General features: G+C 42.8%; 1 protein-coding gene and 1 long non-coding RNA gene across 4 annotated transcripts in view; one reads left to right on the forward strand and one right to left on the reverse strand.

Moving 5' to 3' along the window:
• Positions 1 to 8,787: 8,787 nt before the first annotated feature.
• On the reverse strand, positions 8,788 to 16,013 carry LOC133363239 (uncharacterized). The gene is made up of 3 exons (XR_009757632.1): positions 15,823 to 16,013; positions 15,126 to 15,678; positions 8,788 to 9,029 (listed from the first exon to the last, which is right to left on the reverse strand). It is a non-coding gene; the product is annotated as an uncharacterized LOC133363239 (long non-coding RNA).
• Positions 16,014 to 16,126: 113 nt separating this feature from the next.
• The window catches only part of LOC133363238 (queuine tRNA-ribosyltransferase catalytic subunit 1-like), a 29,604-nt gene continuing 27,096 nt past the window's right edge, over positions 16,127 to 18,634 (forward strand). Inside the window, exons 1-2 of one of the 3 annotated variants that reach the window (XM_061582625.1) lie at positions 16,127 to 16,462; positions 18,028 to 18,096. In XM_061582625.1, coding sequence (XP_061438609.1) covers positions 16,241 to 16,462; positions 18,028 to 18,096 — 291 coding nt within the window. In that variant the 5' untranslated portion in view covers positions 16,127 to 16,240. The remainder of the gene's footprint in view (positions 16,463 to 18,027; positions 18,097 to 18,634) is intronic. The other 2 variants (XM_061582624.1, XM_061582626.1) reach the window with 2 other exon arrangements.

Genomic DNA, 18,634 nt, shown 5'->3' on the forward strand with positions numbered 1-18,634 from the left:
CCCCCTTCTCCCCTCCCCATCCCCTGTGGTCAGTTTCACCTATCCTAAGCATGATTGCAGGGGAGTAAATCCCACTGAACTCAATAAGCATACAAATGATCAATCCATTCTCAGCAAACTTGCACAGGATCCCATTTCTTACCTCCCGGATTAAAAAGCAGGGAAATTCACTAATAGGTAAAAAAAACCTTGCGGTTTAAGAACATACCTATAGCCCACAGCTATTTCTATCAAACTTTAAAAAGCAGGGAAATTGGGCAGCTATAGTGAATACACCAGGGGAGCAGGAGACCTGAGCTCGTCTGAGATATTGGACTGCCCTACACATTTGTCAAAATGCAAACACGATTTGGGGTTGTCTTTCACAGTCCAATCCACTTGTTGTGTACCTTGGAAGAATTTGGAAATGTGCCTCTGAGCATATGGTGAGTGGTGGCAACAGCTGCAATCTGCCCCAATAATAGAAAGACATGTGCTGTGCTGATCTTGTTTTAGCAGGGAGGAAGCAACATTATTAAGACAGTTGATGTAGTTCAGATGGTCACTTTAAATATGTCTGATTTACTTTGCAATTTTAGTGAAGTTTCCTATAGGAAATCATTTTCTTTTGTTTCTATTTCTGTGAATATGTGAAGTACAGCAACACTAATTTTACACTAAAAAAACTCCAAACATAATTGTGGAATAATGGCACTGACTATTCTGCAGAATAGTCTCCAGTGGACCTCAGGAGTGTCTCAATTTGCACAAGATAAAACAGGGGGAAGTGAAATATATTCCAGCAAAATGCTAGGTGTGCTCTATGTTTTTAATTGACCGTGCCCACCTTGCCTTAAATAAAGTGGTTTAAACATAGCAGGCTGAAAACATGCATTCTCTTTTTCCAACAGCTAAGAATCATTCCTGAAGTAGCAACATATTGTAATCAGTCTGATTTTACATCAAACTGCAGTTTCAGATTCAACTGTTAATGCACCCAAAATAGAAATAGAACATAACCTCCAATTTGAAACACAAAAGGCTGTCTTCTCCATCATATGACAATGACCAATAAAAAGGCTTTGAAATTAATAACAATACATTTGACACAGATTTCTAGGATGAATAATGAGGGAAACAAAATTTTCTCATTTAGATTCTCTGTAGAAACCATAACAACCCAGGAAAGAAACAAAGTAAGAACACCAACAAACATACAAAAATATAATTCTCTATCTTTGGAGATCTTCAGAGGCGCAAGTTACCAAATTCTTCCCAGCTACACAGCAAGTGGACTGGACTGTGAAAGACCAACCCAAATTGCATTTCCATTTTGACAAATGTGTAGGGCAGTCCAATATCTCAGAGAGGAGGTCAGGTCTCCTGCTCCCCTGGTGCATTCACTATAGCTGCCCAATTTCCCTGCTTTTTACAGTTTGATAGAAATATCTGTGGGCTATAGGTATGTTCTTACACAGCAAGGTTTTTTGCCTATTAGTGAATATGAAATATGGGGATTAACAGCAGGACAACAAAAATTGATTTTATGAGCTGTTACGGTCAGTTACAAACACCAATTTCTTTTGGTTACACTTGGATGGCAAACAACAATTCTTTATTGCATGCTTAGCCATAGGCCATGTGCAAAAATACATATCAAAACATACGTACATACATTGATACGAATCACTTTATAATTGACATTTCTTTGGATGACTCATTCATGGGGGAGGTTCTCTTAGCAAAGGCATCTCTCATTTTTTGTGCTGCCATAGCGAAATTGGCAACCGCTAGTGATACGTAAATACATTCATCCATTAAAAGCATAGTTATCTTTTCCCGATCTGAATAAGACGTTAAAAGGTTTAAAAAAGGGGATAAAAATTTCCGCCTAGGATTGTCATAAAGTGGGCAATGGAGTATGTAGTGTGTCATGTCCTCTATTGCCATGCATCCAAAGAGGCATAGACGTTGAGCCACTGGTATGCCTCGATATCTGCCTTCCAAATAGGCCATTGGCATAACTTGAAAGCGCAGAACTGTAAAGGCTCTTCTAATGTGGGCTCTGTCAAGTGAGTCTAAGTAATTTGCCAACGAGTGATTGAGTTTAAAATGTGGGTAGCATGTTGAAAACTGGGCCATCACAATTGAGGCTCGGTCCTGGGCTGCATCACATTCATAAATCCAATTGCGGAGGGCCATTTTACTTAAGTCTAAAAGTTTATCTAATGTAAGGTCGTATTTTATGAGTACTGATTGATATTCCTTCACCCATCCTCCCTTCGTCATTTGTTCCAGCCAACATTTCTTAGTCATAGATGTATAATTCACGTTAAAGATTCAAAGCCAATACCGTAGGTATATCAAATCTATACGTGCCTTTACTGAGGGGAGTCCCAGTTCAGCTCTCATGTGGGCCGCCGGAGTGCCCGGAGGAAGACCTAACACTGTCCTCATAAAGGCGTTCTGGGTGAGCTCCAAGGTGGATCTAGCGGCTGGGCCCCATAGTTCTGCGCCGTATAGTATTTTAGCTAGGATTTTAGCCTTTAATATTTTAATCATAGGGGGTACCAGTTGGCCCCCCGCGTGTAAAAAAAACTTTTTGGCTATATTTAGGGCGCGTGCGCCTGCTGTGGTCACTGCTTTTAACTGTGGGGTCCAGGAATGGTTATTTGTCAGCAATATGCCGAGATACTTATAGGAGTTCACCTGTTCTATTGGGACCCCGTTTAGTGTCCAGGAATTCTTTGCTTTCATATGTTTTCCACTCACCATGACCTTTGATTTAGAATGGTTTATCTTGAGTTTTTGGGACTGACGATACTCTTCCAATTTATGTAGCATTCTTTTAAGGCCTATTTTAGTTTGAGAACATAAAGCCACGTCGTCAGCGTATAGTAGGATGGGGATTTTTTCTGATCCAATGGTGGGTGGGAAGAAGGAGGGAGATGATAATGCATCCACTATGTCATTTATAAAAAAATTGGAACAGGAATGGAGCTAATAAGCACCCCTGCTTTACTCCTTTGAATACGGGGATTTTCGCTGACAAGGTGCCTTTGGTCCCTTGTCGGACTTAGATGACGTTAGATTGGTAAAGGGCCTTGATTAACCATAGCAATCTTTGATCAATGTTAGTAAGGGCCAATTTTTGCCAGAGCAGCTCTCTGTCGATTGTATCAAAAGCCGCCGAGAAATCTATGAAGGCGATGTATAAAGATGTAGAGGCTTTAGAACTGGTATTTCTTAATAGATGCTGTAATATAAATGCTTGGTCTATAGTGCATTTTTTGGGTCTAAAGCCAGCTTGTACATCATGTATTATTGTTTCAGTCTCGTCCCAGTCCATTAATTTATTTAACAGAAATCGGCTGTACAGCTTTAAAGATACATTTAGGAGGCTTATAGGACGGTAATTTGCTGGATTTGCAGAATTACCTTTTTTGAAAATTTAACCAGCCCTGCGGAATATTTCCCGTGTTGTTTATGTGCGTGAATAAAGAAGCAAGGAGGGGTTCCCACCAGGACAAATTTTGGGTAAAAAATTCAGGGGGAAGCATGTCCTCTCCTGGAGCTTTCCCAGCTTTCAGAGATGATATCAGTGTCCCAATATCGTTTGTTGTAACTGGGGGCCAAGGTGGTAGATCATCTGACGCTTCTATATTAACTACCAATTTAGGGGTAGATTGATTACCAAATATCGTACTAAAATACGTCACCCATTCTTCTTCCATTATGGGGGGGGTGAATGTATGATTTACTGGGTTCAGAGTCCCCTGCAGCAGTCTCCAAAATTCTGTCTCAGTGCCCATTCGTGCTGCTTTATCTAACGCCCTCTAGTTTGCTTGATATAGAGATTGTTTTTTTGATCTAAGTAACCTTTTATAATCTCTTCTCATTATTAATAATCGTTGGAAAATGTCTGGGTGGTTTTTGGAACGGAATAATTTAATTTGCTTGATCAGGAGTTTCTCGGCTGACCTACATTCTTTGTCAAACCATGACTTAGGTTGTAGGGGAAGTACAGCCACTGTTAGATCTGAGATCCGGGAGCTGAGTTCGGTTATTATGGCTTCGTATGCCTTTAGATTAGTCTGTGGGTCACCTATGGCCATTTGTCGTAGGTAAGTCAGTGTATTAGTTGACAATAAGCAATGCGCCTTAGTCCCTATCTCCTGAGACCATTTTAGCCATTTACGGCCATACCCAAGGTCCAGATGGAGGGCTGGGAGGGACAGAAGGGACTTTTTCAAGAAAACTTGAAGCGCCTGAGCGTGTCTGCCTTAGAGGGAGACCTTGGATGAGGCAGGGCTTTCAGCTTCCTTGGCAAAGAGGAACAAGAAATCTCTCTCACACACGCCTCCGCTGCTCCGCCCGCTCTGCTGCCGCGTAACTCCGGCCCATATCATTCCTGGGTTCCCAGGTCACATGGCTTGGCAAGACTAAGTGATGTGCTCCGGAGACATCTTCCTCGCCTTATTGTACCTCCTTATTGCGTGCACCCGGGGCAGACTGAAGTGGCGTTTCAAAAAATTAAAATATGGTCTGTTTTTTCTCCTGGCACACACAATACTAACCCCAACACGTTTATATACCAGTGAACCAGGTCAGAAGACAATTCCCTCTGTTTTGTACTAAGTGGGGAAAAAATGAAGAATGATCACTCTATAGCCAAATGTGATAAACTTTGTCCCCTGAAATACCTTCTAGCACTGTTTCTTGTTCCTGTTGAAACAGAACTTGCTAAATGATCGAAGACTGATATATTGATTTCTATTGGTGCTATTTTTTCTTCTTGGAGTTCTTCCCTATCGTTCCTCTGTGGTGTGTTCTCCACTGAAAGGATACTTGAGTGCCCTGTCAAGAGGCAGTTCAATGCCTTGTCTCCAAATGCATGACAAAAGAAAGTTTTGTATTTCTATAGGTTGAATGGTGTAGCCATCCTGCAAAGAAAAGAGAAACTATGGCTACCCTTATGTCTATGTAAGGCTTTGACATGTTTCTGTGCATCCTGTAAATATGTTAAAATGTGGTTCATACTGGGAAACAGCAGTCAAAAGGGACATTAGCAGTGATGTTCTGAAATTTTTATATACAGGAAGGTTACCAACACCACATAAGACATGCAGTACAAGCAACCAATTTTAACCACCCAATAAATGTTGTGTGACATGCTTGGCTCATGCAGGCAGCAGCAGTAAAGGTGGAATTTGGGTGACATGATCACAATGACTCCGGTTACTAGTTCACTGTAGTTACCTGTAGAGTGGTAAATTTGTGCTTGAAATGTAAAATGTGAAATAATAAATCTTATCATTTTGCAAGAAGACATGCCCTGAAGCCTCTTGGGTTCATTGCTTAGCAATGTCATTTGCAGCTGTAACTGCCCCCTTTGTTAAACACATTGATGTACCCTTACTATTTTAAACTGATGTTGCCAGTGAAGCAAAGTTGAATTGTGATCCCCCTAGCCTAGAAAAGTAACCCGTTCAGAACCCTGACCACCTTTGCGTCCAATCAGACAACCTATATTGGGCTATCTGACTTCAGGTTGTCCAGTGTAGCCAACTACTTAGTTGCTTGTTTGCTGGGGGCTTTCTCCAATCGGCATTTCAAAAGGCTGATATATTCAAAGATGCCCCTGCAATTTAACAAGTGCTTTTAGACTTTAGAGCAGGGGGTTGGACTCGATGGCCTTATAGGCCCCTTCCAACTCTACTATTCTATGATTCTATGATTCTCTAGGTATATATCAGATAACGATGCAAAACACACATATACTTGTCACATACACTCTAAGAACCTTGAGACCTGCATTGTGTCTGAGCATGCACAGATTACAGTCATGAAAAGATTACCGTAAGGGTGCAATATGTGAGACTATATGTGAGTGGAAGGGAAAAATCATTGCTTTCTCCTAAAGGGTAGTCCAGGGCCACTCCCTTGGTAAAAAAAATGATAGTCACAAAAATTGCACAATGTTTTTTTCCACCGCCAAAAAGCACTGTGAAGAACAGCAGTCCTTTGCTACACACAAAAAAGAACTAAAAAATGTGTAGATAATGGCACTGACTATTCTGGTGAACAGTTAGCAGTGGACATGAGTAGAATCTTTTACCAAAAGATAAAACAGTGTGCGCAAAAAGGTTTTCTTGCACAGTTCCAGGCCTGATCATTGTTTAATATTGTACCATTTTCATCCCAAAGAGACTCATTAACAAACAAAACACAACAGCAGGGTAACATGAGGCGCTTTGAGGAAGCATTGAACATGTAATGTTATTCAGCCTTTACCACGGGCTCTTGCTCCAGGCATTGTGACTACGGTAACATAAACATGTCATTCATCATGCACAGAGTCTGCCGTGGGATGTGCTTCTTTTCCTCCTGTGTGCTGTGAACCCATAACAATATTACGCTAATGTCCTGACATTTTCCTAAGCATCCTGTCATGTACTGCACCTGTATTACCCTCCCAATGCAAACCAACCCCCAAATTTCAAAATAATTTTAAAAAGGAATGATTTTAACGCAATAGCCTTCAATTTATGACATTTATTGGAGCAGGTTTAAGAAGAGGATAGGGTGAAGTGCTCATCTCTCTTTTTTCAGTTTTGTTGTATTGCTTGTCCAGACATTCAACAAAATTAAAGATTGAGTACAGTATTTTATGGAATTCAAACATGGCAAATGAGGAACTGTGTGTGTGGTTATAGCAGCAGGGAGGTAATGCTGGAGGATTGCAGGGTGTAACACATTTGATCAGTTGCAGCAAAAAGCCACAATTTATGTAGGCATGGTTCACAATTAAAAAACCAAATGAATATTCTTGCATAGATTGCCTGTGTGCATTTTTTTAAAAGGAAGGACATACAAAGGCATCACATACACCATATGTGGATGATCGCTGTATTTTGTAAGGGTCAGAATACGATGACATGATTGGACAGACACACACTAACGCTCAAAAGTACTTCAGGTAGGCATCCTGTTGGTTTGGTAAGCTAAGTAAGTCACAGGGGCATACATTATACCACGGCCACATCAGACAGCTGGCACATTGGCTGAGGCAACTACATTTATTAAGCCAAGAATCATGCCATCTTGCAGTGGCTTTCAATGCCAGCATATTACAATGCAATATGGCTGTAGAAGTAAGTTGGTATTTCAAGCCAACTTTTTAAAGATATGTAGTCTAAAAGTGACTGTTGTATTGTAGTAAATTGAGGAGAGCAGGAGACATTGGTTGCTGAACAGAAATGCAAAGCAAGCTTAGCACACAGACACAAATACACAACTCCACCAGCATCTCAAAAAAGGGATTCAGTACTTTCAACATCAAAATGAAGGGAAGACTTTGAGAAGTGATGATTCCTCCCACGTTTATATAATCCAGCAGGAGGTTATGCGGATGAGGAGCAGCAGTCGCAGACAGCAGATTGCTAACTAGAGCAGGAGGAGCCCAGGAGTCTGGATGGCAAGCCCGAGGAGTAGGGAATGAAGTGAAATTGGCAAATCTAAGAGCTTGGAAAAGTAACTTTTTGAACTACAACTCCCATCAGCCCCAGCCAGCATGGCCACTGGATTGGGCTGATGGTAGTTGTAGTTCAAAAAAGTAACTTTTCCATTGCCTCCTGGGTTTTTTCTCTGCTGTCATGCCCCCTCTCTGCTGCAAATAGCAGGACTATTAGTATCCTGAACAAAGGTTCTCAATGAAGAACAGTACAATTTGGATTGTGCTAACATAAAAAAGAAATCCATTCAGAAGCCTGACCCCATTTTCCTCCCACCTGTTAGCGACGAGGCCTTTTGCCTCAAAAGCACTTGTTGCAATTATGGTTCACCTGAACTTGACCAGACTGGGTTTTTCGGTATTGACTGGAAGACCATGAAAATGCCCAGGCATTTTAAAAATTTTAAAATTTGAACTTAAAATTGATAATTTTTAATTATGTTTTATTGTGTATTGTATTTACATTGTATTTAATATATTTACTTGTATTTTAACCTATTTTATTATGCTGTACACCGCCCTGGGAGCTTATTGCTATAGGGCGGTCTAAAAATGTAATAAAATAAATAAATAAATAAATAAATAAATAAATAAATAAATCTGGTCCAGGTGTGAAATAATGGAATCTTGTAGAGGACACACACCCCTTTCCTGTGGTGTGTGATTTTTCATGGCACAGTTCAGATTTCTGCGTGTGCATCCACAGTGTCTTATTGTTTTCTGCCTGTTTTTGTTTATTTGTGATTTGCATTGATACACTAATCAACAACACCTGACACCCAGGAGAGGATATAGATCAGGCTGTAAGCACTGGAGGATCATAGAGAACACCCTTTTGTGGTGTGTTTTTTATTTTTTATTTTTTGATGTATCCTGTCCCAGAGCACATTTCGATTTTGGGCACCTCCAGTTACTTATTTCATTCTTCATGACTTTCTCTAATTTGCTTGTGCGTCGATGCCTGTTGTGACACAGGTTTGGGGGGAAGGCTTGGAGGAGGGGGACACTGATTTGGAGGACTGGAGTGATGAACTGAGGGAGGAGAGTGTGCAGCGCATCCAGACAGGAATCAAGCATCACCTCCCCAAAGTGTAATAGAGATGTGTGTCTGTTCTTGCATCAGCGGCTTGAGAGGCTTGTGTTTGTCTTTGAAAGACATTAAACGGGATATGTATAGTTTATTTTAATGAAATGTTTGAAAACCCAATATCAAGAAAACAGACTTTGTTTATTTCAGCAATGTAATGTTTGTTTTTTAAAAACAGCGTATGATAAATAAAATAAATATCATCGGCACACTATACAAAAAGGAGTAATGTATGAAAATATAAGTACTGCTGTGTATTTTAAAAAAAGGAACAGTTAAAACACACACAAAAAGGAAATTGCACGGCTTTGTGTTCAAAGGGAGCCCTTGGTTATGGGCGGTTTATAAATGAAATTAAACTAAACTAAACTAAATCTCAATGGAGCCTTTGAAAGGCCCAACATCCGTCGTCAGACTTCAATGATGCCATGTCACATTTAGTTTTGTGTTCTGGGTAGAGAAGAAAGAGAGAGCATTAATTTTTTATAAACCTACCTTGACCTCCCAGTTATTGTTTGTAATAATTGACAAAGTTGCTTTCAAATCACATTCATCATTTTAAAATGTGTTTATCAACATAGGACATGAAAAGTAATTTGAAAAAACATAAATATACCGAGCTGAATATTAATCTTGCAATGTGTGTTTGATAAAGGCAGGATAGATAAATATCCCTTTAAAAATCTGACAGAATGCCACACTCTAACCATAACAGTAAAGGTATCCATATGCTAGAAAGAACAAATACCATTGTTACTGTGATGTACATCACAGCACAGTGTAACACTGATGACAGTTATTCCTCCCGAAAACAGAAATACAAAATTACAATGTTTTGTATGTGTTATAAATCGTAAGTGCATAGTCCCACACATAGTCCTGCAGACAGGAGCATGAATATGGATTCTTGGGAGCACAATGGGTCAGAGATGCCACAAGAAAAGATTTAACCGTACCAAAAAAGTAGGAACAAGCCACATGCACTAATTGTGTAAAGGTTTGATGGAAGAGCTACCCCAGTATAAAAAATATCAGCTACAATTGTAATAATCTTTTTTGCAATCAATAAATGTGCTATCAGGTATTTTTTTAACTCTTACATTCAAATCTGCAAGAGACTTTTTAAAAAATGAAACATCTCTATTGAAAAAAACAGACAGAAAATAACAATGTAAATGTAGTTATAAAGGAAACCATATGCCTGAAAGAATAAATAGCATTGTGACTGTGATCTACATCAGAGTGGAATCTCACAGCAATGACAAGTTATTACTCCAGAAAACAGAAATACACCATAGGGAGAGTTTTTTAATTCCCTGTAAGACATAAACAGCAGAAAACCTACATTTGAGTTGTATTGTGTGTGGTGATTTTTATCGTATTGTTCTATTTATTGTATTGAGTTTTGCTTGGTATGCTTTTGTACTGTTATCTTTATCCTGTATATGTTTTTGAGATATATTTTTGTAAGTCACTTTGAGTTTTATTTCGGGGAAAAAGCAACTAATAAATATCATTAATAAATAATTAATAAATAATAAACAAAGTGAAAAGTGACATTGGTGGCCACAGCATCATGCAGAAAAAAACATATAGCAATTTTTCATGGATAACGGCTAATTTCAACACAGAGGAAAAGGAAGGCATAATGCAGCCGTATGGGAAAGGGGGCACTTGCACCAGCAATACTACACATGAGAAAGATAATTTGACTGTTCTTTTACAACCTGAATACAAGCCAACAATGTTAAGCAGCTGCAAAAAAGGCAAAACCTATTTTTGGGTCTATTAACAGAAGCATTGTTACAATTTCTGTGAAGTCTTGTTCACCCTGTATTGGACACTGTTCAGGTGTCGTATTGAATACTGTGTGCAGTTCTGAACATCACACTCAAAAGTAGGATTCAGACCAAACGGACCGAGTTCATAGGAGGAAAAAAGATAAAAGATTTATTCTAAGGCATCCCAGAGCGCTTTGTGTAAAGTGTCCCAAAGTTCACTACGTGGATTAAAGACAGATTTCGAGCAAACATGAGGAAAAAGGTCACAAAGTGTTTGAGTGGCATTACAATGGAACCAACTACCTAAAGAGGTCATGGCCTGTGCAACACTGGAGGCATTAAACAGGCAGGTGGCCATGCACCTGTCCGTCATAATTTAATTTGGATAACGGAATTTACAAAGGGGTTCAAAGTAATGGGCTACCTTGAAAAAACAAATAAAAACAAATAAAATGTCAATATCAATGCCTATATTTTATTTACTATGTATTTCTACTTGCTATTGATATTTCTTGCAAGTTAACAATTCCTTCTCTCACTTTCAATCCCCAACAGTGCCCCCAGCATGCAATTTAAAAGAAACACTGAAAATGACAATACCCCCTCCCCTTCTCCATTGTCCAAGAGAGACCCGCCATAGGCACCCCATGGAGAGAGCCAACTGGGATGCACACACACCCTTTCTTGTCTGCACTGCTGTGCAGCATCGGTCCTACTTATCGTCAACATCTCTGTTCCACCCCACTTTGCCATACCTACCAGCTACAAACGCCTCCCTGTACTGTACACACAGCACCCCTCCCATTGTCAAGAGAGTTGTTAGAAACAAGTCCTAGGGGGGTGGATAGAGCCATGAATCATTAATACACTGCAAAATGGCTCAAATGTATGCTCCTCCTAATTAATTTTTTTAATGAAAGATTGATATAGATAATTTGAGGCTCTTTTTTTTTCTATGAAAAAACCATTTTAAGTTTAGAAAACTGCAAGGAACTGCTGACACTGTGGATGAATGTTGCCCCCTGGTGCTCTGTGCTGGTATATATTTTTATGTCAAACTGGAGTAACAGCAAGAGGCAATGGATTCTAAACTGCAATGAAAGGTTAAGCATGATAGAAAAACAGAAAGAATGTTGAAAGAAATTCCAAATACCGTGGAAACGGAGTGCATCATTAATTAATGTGGTTAATTAACACATCGCTGGTTTCAAGGAGCGAGGGAAGGAACTTACCTGGAGTGGGGAAAGGGAGGGAAAGGAAGGCTAGAACAACCGGAAGTGGCTTGTTAAGCAGCAGGAAACAAAATGGAATTCATGGAGAGTTTAGTGGGCAGAGGAGTATCTGAAAGTAACGATCCACCCGCCCATCAGAAAACATCGGAGCAAAACGCCTACATGGGAGGAGTGCAGCAAAGCAGATACAGTTTTTCCTTCACTTTTCGTATTTTCAGCAGGTTGGTTTAATTTGGATTTAAAGGGAAATGCAGCTACTCACCCTCCCTTTGCCTGCAATGTCAAGTAAACCCTCTGAATTAAATGGGGATGCAACTAGCACCAATCTCACATTAAATCACCATGTGAACCAGCCCTGAGATAAGCAGTGTGTTTCTCAAAACATTTCCCTATTAAAAGTTGGGGTGGTGAGCCTTATCTTCTATAAGTGTATTTCAGGAGGATAAGATATGGGTCTGTATTGTCCGGGGTAAATCTCCCACCCTCAAAACACACACACATGGTGCTTTCAAGAGACTTCACAATCTTGCTACAACTATTCCAATTGGACATTTTCAAGAAAATGCAGTGCACAGTTGCACTGCATCATGGGGAGGGGGATAAAAAAATTAAATGCACTCTGTGGTACTTTACAGGTGCATGGCCACAGCTGAATGGCATTATAACCATTCTTCTGAATTTATGTGTTTGTAAAGGGTACTTCTAAAAAAAATGCTTGCATTCTTTACTGCTTGCTGATGGCCACAAAATGGAGAGTCAGGAATGAGAATGATGAATAACAGTTTCTGGTCCAGAGAGCCACTATGACCAGCAAAAGGTTAAAGAAAGGTATGGGGAATCTTAGGCCCTCCAGATGTTGATGGACTGTAACTCCTATCAGCCATAACAAGCATGGTCAATGCCAGAGATGATGGGAACTGTAATTCAGCAACATCCAGAGGGCCAAAGTTTCCCCACACTTGGGTTAAAGTAAAAGAGGGGGGCAAGCTTGCAAAAATGTAAAAGGTTTATGCCACTTCCACCAATGACAGTGGTATTAGTGTGAAGCTACAACATACCACAAGCAGTAGCACATAATCAGCATAATCACATTTTAGTAGTAGCAATAATAATCCATCAGTGAAAAAAGACAGACCAAACAGGCACAAATTATGGGCAGTGGCATCGCTAGGGTTGGTGTCACCCGGTGCAGTAACTCCTTGGCGAGCCCCCAAATGTCCTGCTGAGCACGCGTGCGCACAAGGCCAGCCACCCATGCCCCTGGGAGGGCGCGTGCCGGAGGGGCACCCAGCCAGAGAAGCAGGCCTGGGAATGCCGGTGCGCCTCCCTTGCCCTGCCAATGCTGCTCCTGGTCTCACCCACCCACCTGCCTGCCTCCGAGGAGGAGTTGGCTGCTCCGACGCCGACCCAGAGCGCTTCTCGGCTCCCTTGCCAGGCAATGGCGCGGGCGCCCTGCCCCGCAACGGGGTGGCTCTGGGTGTCACCCCCTTCAAGGTGTCACCCGGGTGCGGTCCGCACTCCCCGCACCCCGCTAGTGACACCACGGATTATGGGTCTGATACAGATTGGCAAGTGTAGCATGTGGCATGTGTGAAACAGAAGCATTCCAATTATGGGGAAAGTCTCAAGCTTCCTTCTTCATAGTATGTCACTATGAACTGAGAAATAATGGACTTCATATAATGTGACCAAAGTCCATGTCTTTGCAAATCATAGAATCATAGAGTTGAAAGGGGCCTTGTAGGCCATCGAGTCCAACCCCCTGCTCACAGCAGGAAATCCACAGCTAGAGCATCTCCCGCAAAAGAATGGGTGTGGCACTCACTGTCTCTTGTAAAACACCTTATAGTATTGCAGTGTTCAGTTACTAATTTACTTGTGATGACTTCATAAAATCATAGAGTTGGAAGGGCCCGTAAGGCCATTCAGTCCAGCCCCCTGCTCAATCCAGGAATCCATCATAAAGCATACTCAACAGGCGCCTGTCCAGCTGCCTCTTGAATGCCTCCAGTGTTGGAGAGCCCACTACCTCTCTAGGTAATTGGTTCCATTGTTGTCCTGCAGTTAAGAAGTTTCTCCTCATGTTCAGTCAAAATCTGGCTTCCTGCAACTTGAGCCCATTATTCCGTGTCCTGCACTCTGGGGTGATCAAGAAGAGACCCTGACCCTCCTCTGTGTGGCCACCTTTTAAGACTTGAAGAGTGCTATCATATCTCCCCTCAATCTTTTCTTCTTAAGGCTAAACATGCCCAGTTCTTTCACTTTCTTCATAAGGCTTTATTTCTAGTCCCCTGATCAGCCTTGTTGCCTTCCTCTGAACCTGTTCCAGTTTGTCTGCATCCTTCTCAAAATGAGGTGTCCAGAACCAGGGGCAGCTCCAAAGGACGGCCAGGTGGCGCCTGGCTGTGGCCCCCGCGGCCCATGGGCCCTCCTGAATGGCCCCTTGTGATGGTGGGGGAGTAGCACTCCCCTTCCGCAGCAGACTCCCCGACACAGATTGTAGGGAGGGAGCTGCCCACCAGCTTGATCGCTCTCCCCGCTGCCCACTTGCTTGCCCTCCACCCCTGCCCACTCGCTCACCCTCCGCCCCTGCCCACTCACTTGCCCTCCCCCATCACTTGGTCTCCCCCCTGCCCCCTGCTTGCTCGCCCTCCCCTCCCCCCGCTCGTTTGCTCTCCCCGCCACCCGCCCGCTTGCTCGCTCGCCCTCTGCCCGCCCCCCCTGCTTGCCCTCCCCCACCCCCTGCTTGCTCATTCTCACCCGACCCCCCACTCTCTTGCTCACTCGCTCTCCCCCCTCCCCTCACTCGCTTGCTCTCCCCCGCCACCTGCTCGCTCACTCTCCTCCCCTCCCCTGGTCACTCGCTTTCCTCCTCCTCGCCCTCCCCCCTGCTCGCCCTCCCCCCTGCTCGCTCGCTCACCCTCCGGCCTGCCTATTTGCTTGTGCGCCCGCCCTCCCACTTGCTTGCCCTCCCCAGCTCGCCTGTCCGCTCGCTCGCCTTATGCCCCTGCCCGCTCGCTCACCCAAATGTGGCCCTCCAGGGCTATCTGGCCCTTAGAACTCTACCGAGGCCACACCTCTCATAGCCCTGCTCTGCACCATTCTCAAGTGTTTCTCACTGGATCGATTGTGCTCTTTAACTCTGAATGCCTCTTGCTTGCCTGGATAGAGGACAGAGAAGAGGGTGCATAGAATTTTGCCGACTGTACCAAGGCAAAATCTACATTAATTGCTCTGCTTACTTTTGCCTCTGGCTCTGTTCATCACTAGCCACATGCCCCTAAAAAGTTGCCCACAAGGGAATATGGCTCTTGGAGTGAAAAAGGTTTCCCATCCCTAAAGGCTGCAAAAGCACAAATGTATATTTAACATATTTCCATAAATTATAGTGTAATGTGGGCAGACCCCCACTAATACAATTCTATTGCACAAGAAGAGGGGGGAAATCATCCAGGAGAACCAGAGGTTGGGAGGAGGGGAGCAATAATGGTACTTTTAAAGTGTAATTTGTGGAAAAAGTGGACATGGCTTACTTTTAAAAACAGTCAAATCAAATTCTTTTATAAATGTCTCCTTGGGATACCTCTTCAACTTTTCTCTATGGATGCACACTTGACAAAAACACAAGCCAGACAATTGATCTTCACTTCACTTTCCGTAAGGATCATTGTGCAGTTTTTTGTTGTGCTCCAAGAATCTGAAGAGCCTGTAGACAAATATTCTCCAGAGCCTGTTGTCAAATAGACTATAAAGCAGAAAGCGATGGTTCATTTTGACGAGTATCTCAAAGGTTTCAATTTAAGAGACTGCCATCAGGAGAGGAACAGAATGAGTCAACATAACCTTTGACACAGACACAGCAAATCCCCAAATCATAATCTTGGAGGATCGGTATTAGCCCTGTATTCCTGGGTAAGGGTCAAAAGACTCCTATGCTCCGGCATAGCTCCCCAAAGCACAGGTGGGACGGGACGCCTTCTGAACCAGACTCATCCACAGGCTGCCAGCACCAATAGGCCCCGATAGGCGCTCCTCCAAGGATGACTGTGTCGTACTTCATAGAGGACTATTTATAGAGGAAGTATTCTCAAATAAAGGAGAATCCTGTTTGAAAGGCAGTTCGTTTTAAATCTGATGTAAAGATCAGGAACCTTAAGGGAGAGCAGGGGCTTTGAAATTGCCCTCAACAGTTAACAGGTTGATGGCAGACTGAGCAGGCACACAAGTTACCTGGGGATCACATCTTCCCTTTATGGTAAGTTCTAGTGATGTTTTCTAAATCTACGTCTATACATGTAAATTAGCAAATGTGAATTTTATGGAAATCTGCATCTTCGTTTGTTATCTTTGTTAGTGATGCATCCGTGACCATAAGACTGTTATTTCTGCAGCAACAGATAAAAAAACCCTCTAAAAATTGTGTATCTCCAGCCGCTGAGTTTATTATCTCTATGGGCGGAACGTAAGCACGGCCAATAAGTTACAGGGTCAAGGGGCGGGCGCTATGACGACAACATAACTGGGCCTCAGAAATTAAGAGGATTCCCGCCCCCCTCCACGGATAGAATCCGAAGCGCTTTAGCTTTGGGTCTCGCCCCTCTTGTCGTGTCACGTGACAGGCAGCGTCAGGGGTCGCGTCGCGATTGCTATGGCGGTCGAGCCCGCAGCTCTGTCGTTGCGTGTGTTAGCGGAATGCAGGCGAAGCAAGGCTCGTGCTTGCGAGTTACGGCTGCCACACGGCACCGTGAATTGTCCCGTTTTCATGCCGGTTGGTACTCAGGGAACCCTGAAAGGTCTCACCCCCAGGCAGCTGGATGCTGTAGGATGCCGCCTGTGCCTGGGCAACACCTACCATCTAGGCATGCGACCCGTGAGTAACGCCCCCTGAACAGCAGGATATCAACCCCTCGAGTAAGAGTAAGGCTGGTTCCCTGTATCAATAGAACTGCCCCCACCTGCTTCTGGGCCAAAGGAACCCAGGATTTTTGTGCAGTTGTGATTGGACACCAGCATTTCACCACGACCACCAATTTTATGTGAAAGTGTTAAGCTTTGGGAGCTTTTAGATATGTAAAAGTATGCATTCCAGTGAATGGGGCATCTCCATGCAATTAAGCAATTAGTTGAGAGGGAACAATTTAACCTAAATTAACCTTTGCTGAAGCCTATGGATTTTTTCTTTATTTGGGAGGTTTCTGGCTTGAAATCGAGGCCAAACTTATACATACCTCTTTGACTTGTAATATTAACACTGGACTGTCATGAGCCAGTCTCTTTCAACTTCAGCTCCCTAACCTGCAATATGGGGATAGCACTGGAAATTTGCATAGTCTCAACTATTTTTACATGTTTAGAGAGGTCAAAAAAGTTTCACATAAGACTTAAATTAGAAAGACCATGAACTCTTCTCTTTACTGCTACCTTTTGTGTGGGGATGGATGTGCTGGTGTCCAATCACGGTTATGCACAGTGGATTTCTCAGGGTAGATATTTCTGTCTGGGAGGATATCCTTAATTTAAAAACAGCTTTTATTTTAACCCAGAAATCTTCTGGTCAGTAGAATCCAGTGGGTCAATGATATGCCCTTTCATTTTTTCTTCTCTCTATGGTACCTTTCTCTGTTGTGAAACCTGCATCAGCACACACAGTGCTTAGTTCCATGCAAGATTACCTCTGAACATGTTTTTTTTCTTGGTACAAAGTAAACAGGGCCCAAAGGACAAGCTTTTTGAGTTTGTCCTCAGTTCCCAGTTCTAAGAAATTCCCCATTGCACACAGGCCTCTACTGAGGGAAGTTTGCTGAGGTTGTTCTTGCTGTCCTTGTAAACTGGGACAAGTAGAGCTGGAATAACCCAAGGGCACTCTTTTCCCAATCCCCTTTTCCAGATGATCCACAGGATACATAAAGCCACAAGAAGAAACTGAAAGGAGGGCCTTGCAGAGCAAATGCAAGGCTTCAGAAAACTCAAATGTTCAAACAGTTTTCATGAGAGGGAAGATAATTAACATGTACATAGTACTTTAGAATTTTAAAACACTTTATATTTCTTACAACAGCTCTGAGATATTATCCTCATATTACAGATGGGTGGTTATGAACTGAGAGAAAGTGGCTTCGTAATAAGATTATAGCAGACCTGAGATGCAAACCAGGCACCAGGCACTGCATAGTCTGATAGACCATCTTTCATGTAGTCTGCCTTTTAGTTTGTTCTCCCCATGTGCTCTTCGGTTCAGAGTGTCTTGCTGCAGGCAGGATGTCTGATGATTATAGGTCTGACCATGTGCAGCTGCTGTTTTTAGCTTGATTATGTGCCACTTTCTGAATGGAAAGTTTAGATGGCTGAATTAGACTATCTTGTGTATTTCTGCCTGGCATCAGTTGTGGGGGTCTTTGGCACTAGCATTGATGATAACCTTTTACCTTGTTCTAGGGACCAGAGCTTATCCAAAAAGCCAATGGACTCCATGGCTTTATGAACTGGTCAGGAAACCTTCTCACAGTGAGTATTAAAGGGAGTAATTACGGCATTTGTTACTGGAAAACTAAGCTTTTAAGCTGAGCCAATCAGGAGGACTTCTGCATGGGCAAATAGCCTGCTTCATAAATGGAGCAAACTATTCTTTTGACGCATCTCTGGCAACCCATGTGACCAATTTCCCTGCCCTGTTTTGCCCAATAGGCCGGGCCTGCCAGGCCTCATTGCCCTTCCTCCATCAGCTGACTGCTTCATAACACCCTGGCAGCAGTAGCCCATCCCACATTGTGCACCTGGAGAAACCTTTTCACACTTCAGGGGACCTGAGTGAGCAGACAGCAGAAGGCCCACAGAGTCCATCAAGTTTCCTTCCCAGCCCCTGAGCCCAACTGAAGCCAGATTGTACTGTGCTATTTTTTTTTGGCCCCTTGCATTGATGTCAATAGGAAGGAATTCCCATGTGTCAAGTCCAGGGCTGATGTAAAGTCCCACTGTCAACAGGGGTGTGGTCATAATCTGGAGGGGTATAGGATATGGCATAAATGTGCACCTCCTTGTGCTG

The sequence above is a fragment of the Rhineura floridana genome, chromosome 8 (assembly GCF_030035675.1).
Source record: "Rhineura floridana isolate rRhiFlo1 chromosome 8, rRhiFlo1.hap2, whole genome shotgun sequence".
NCBI classification, from domain to species: domain Eukaryota; kingdom Metazoa; phylum Chordata; class Lepidosauria; order Squamata; family Rhineuridae; genus Rhineura; species Rhineura floridana.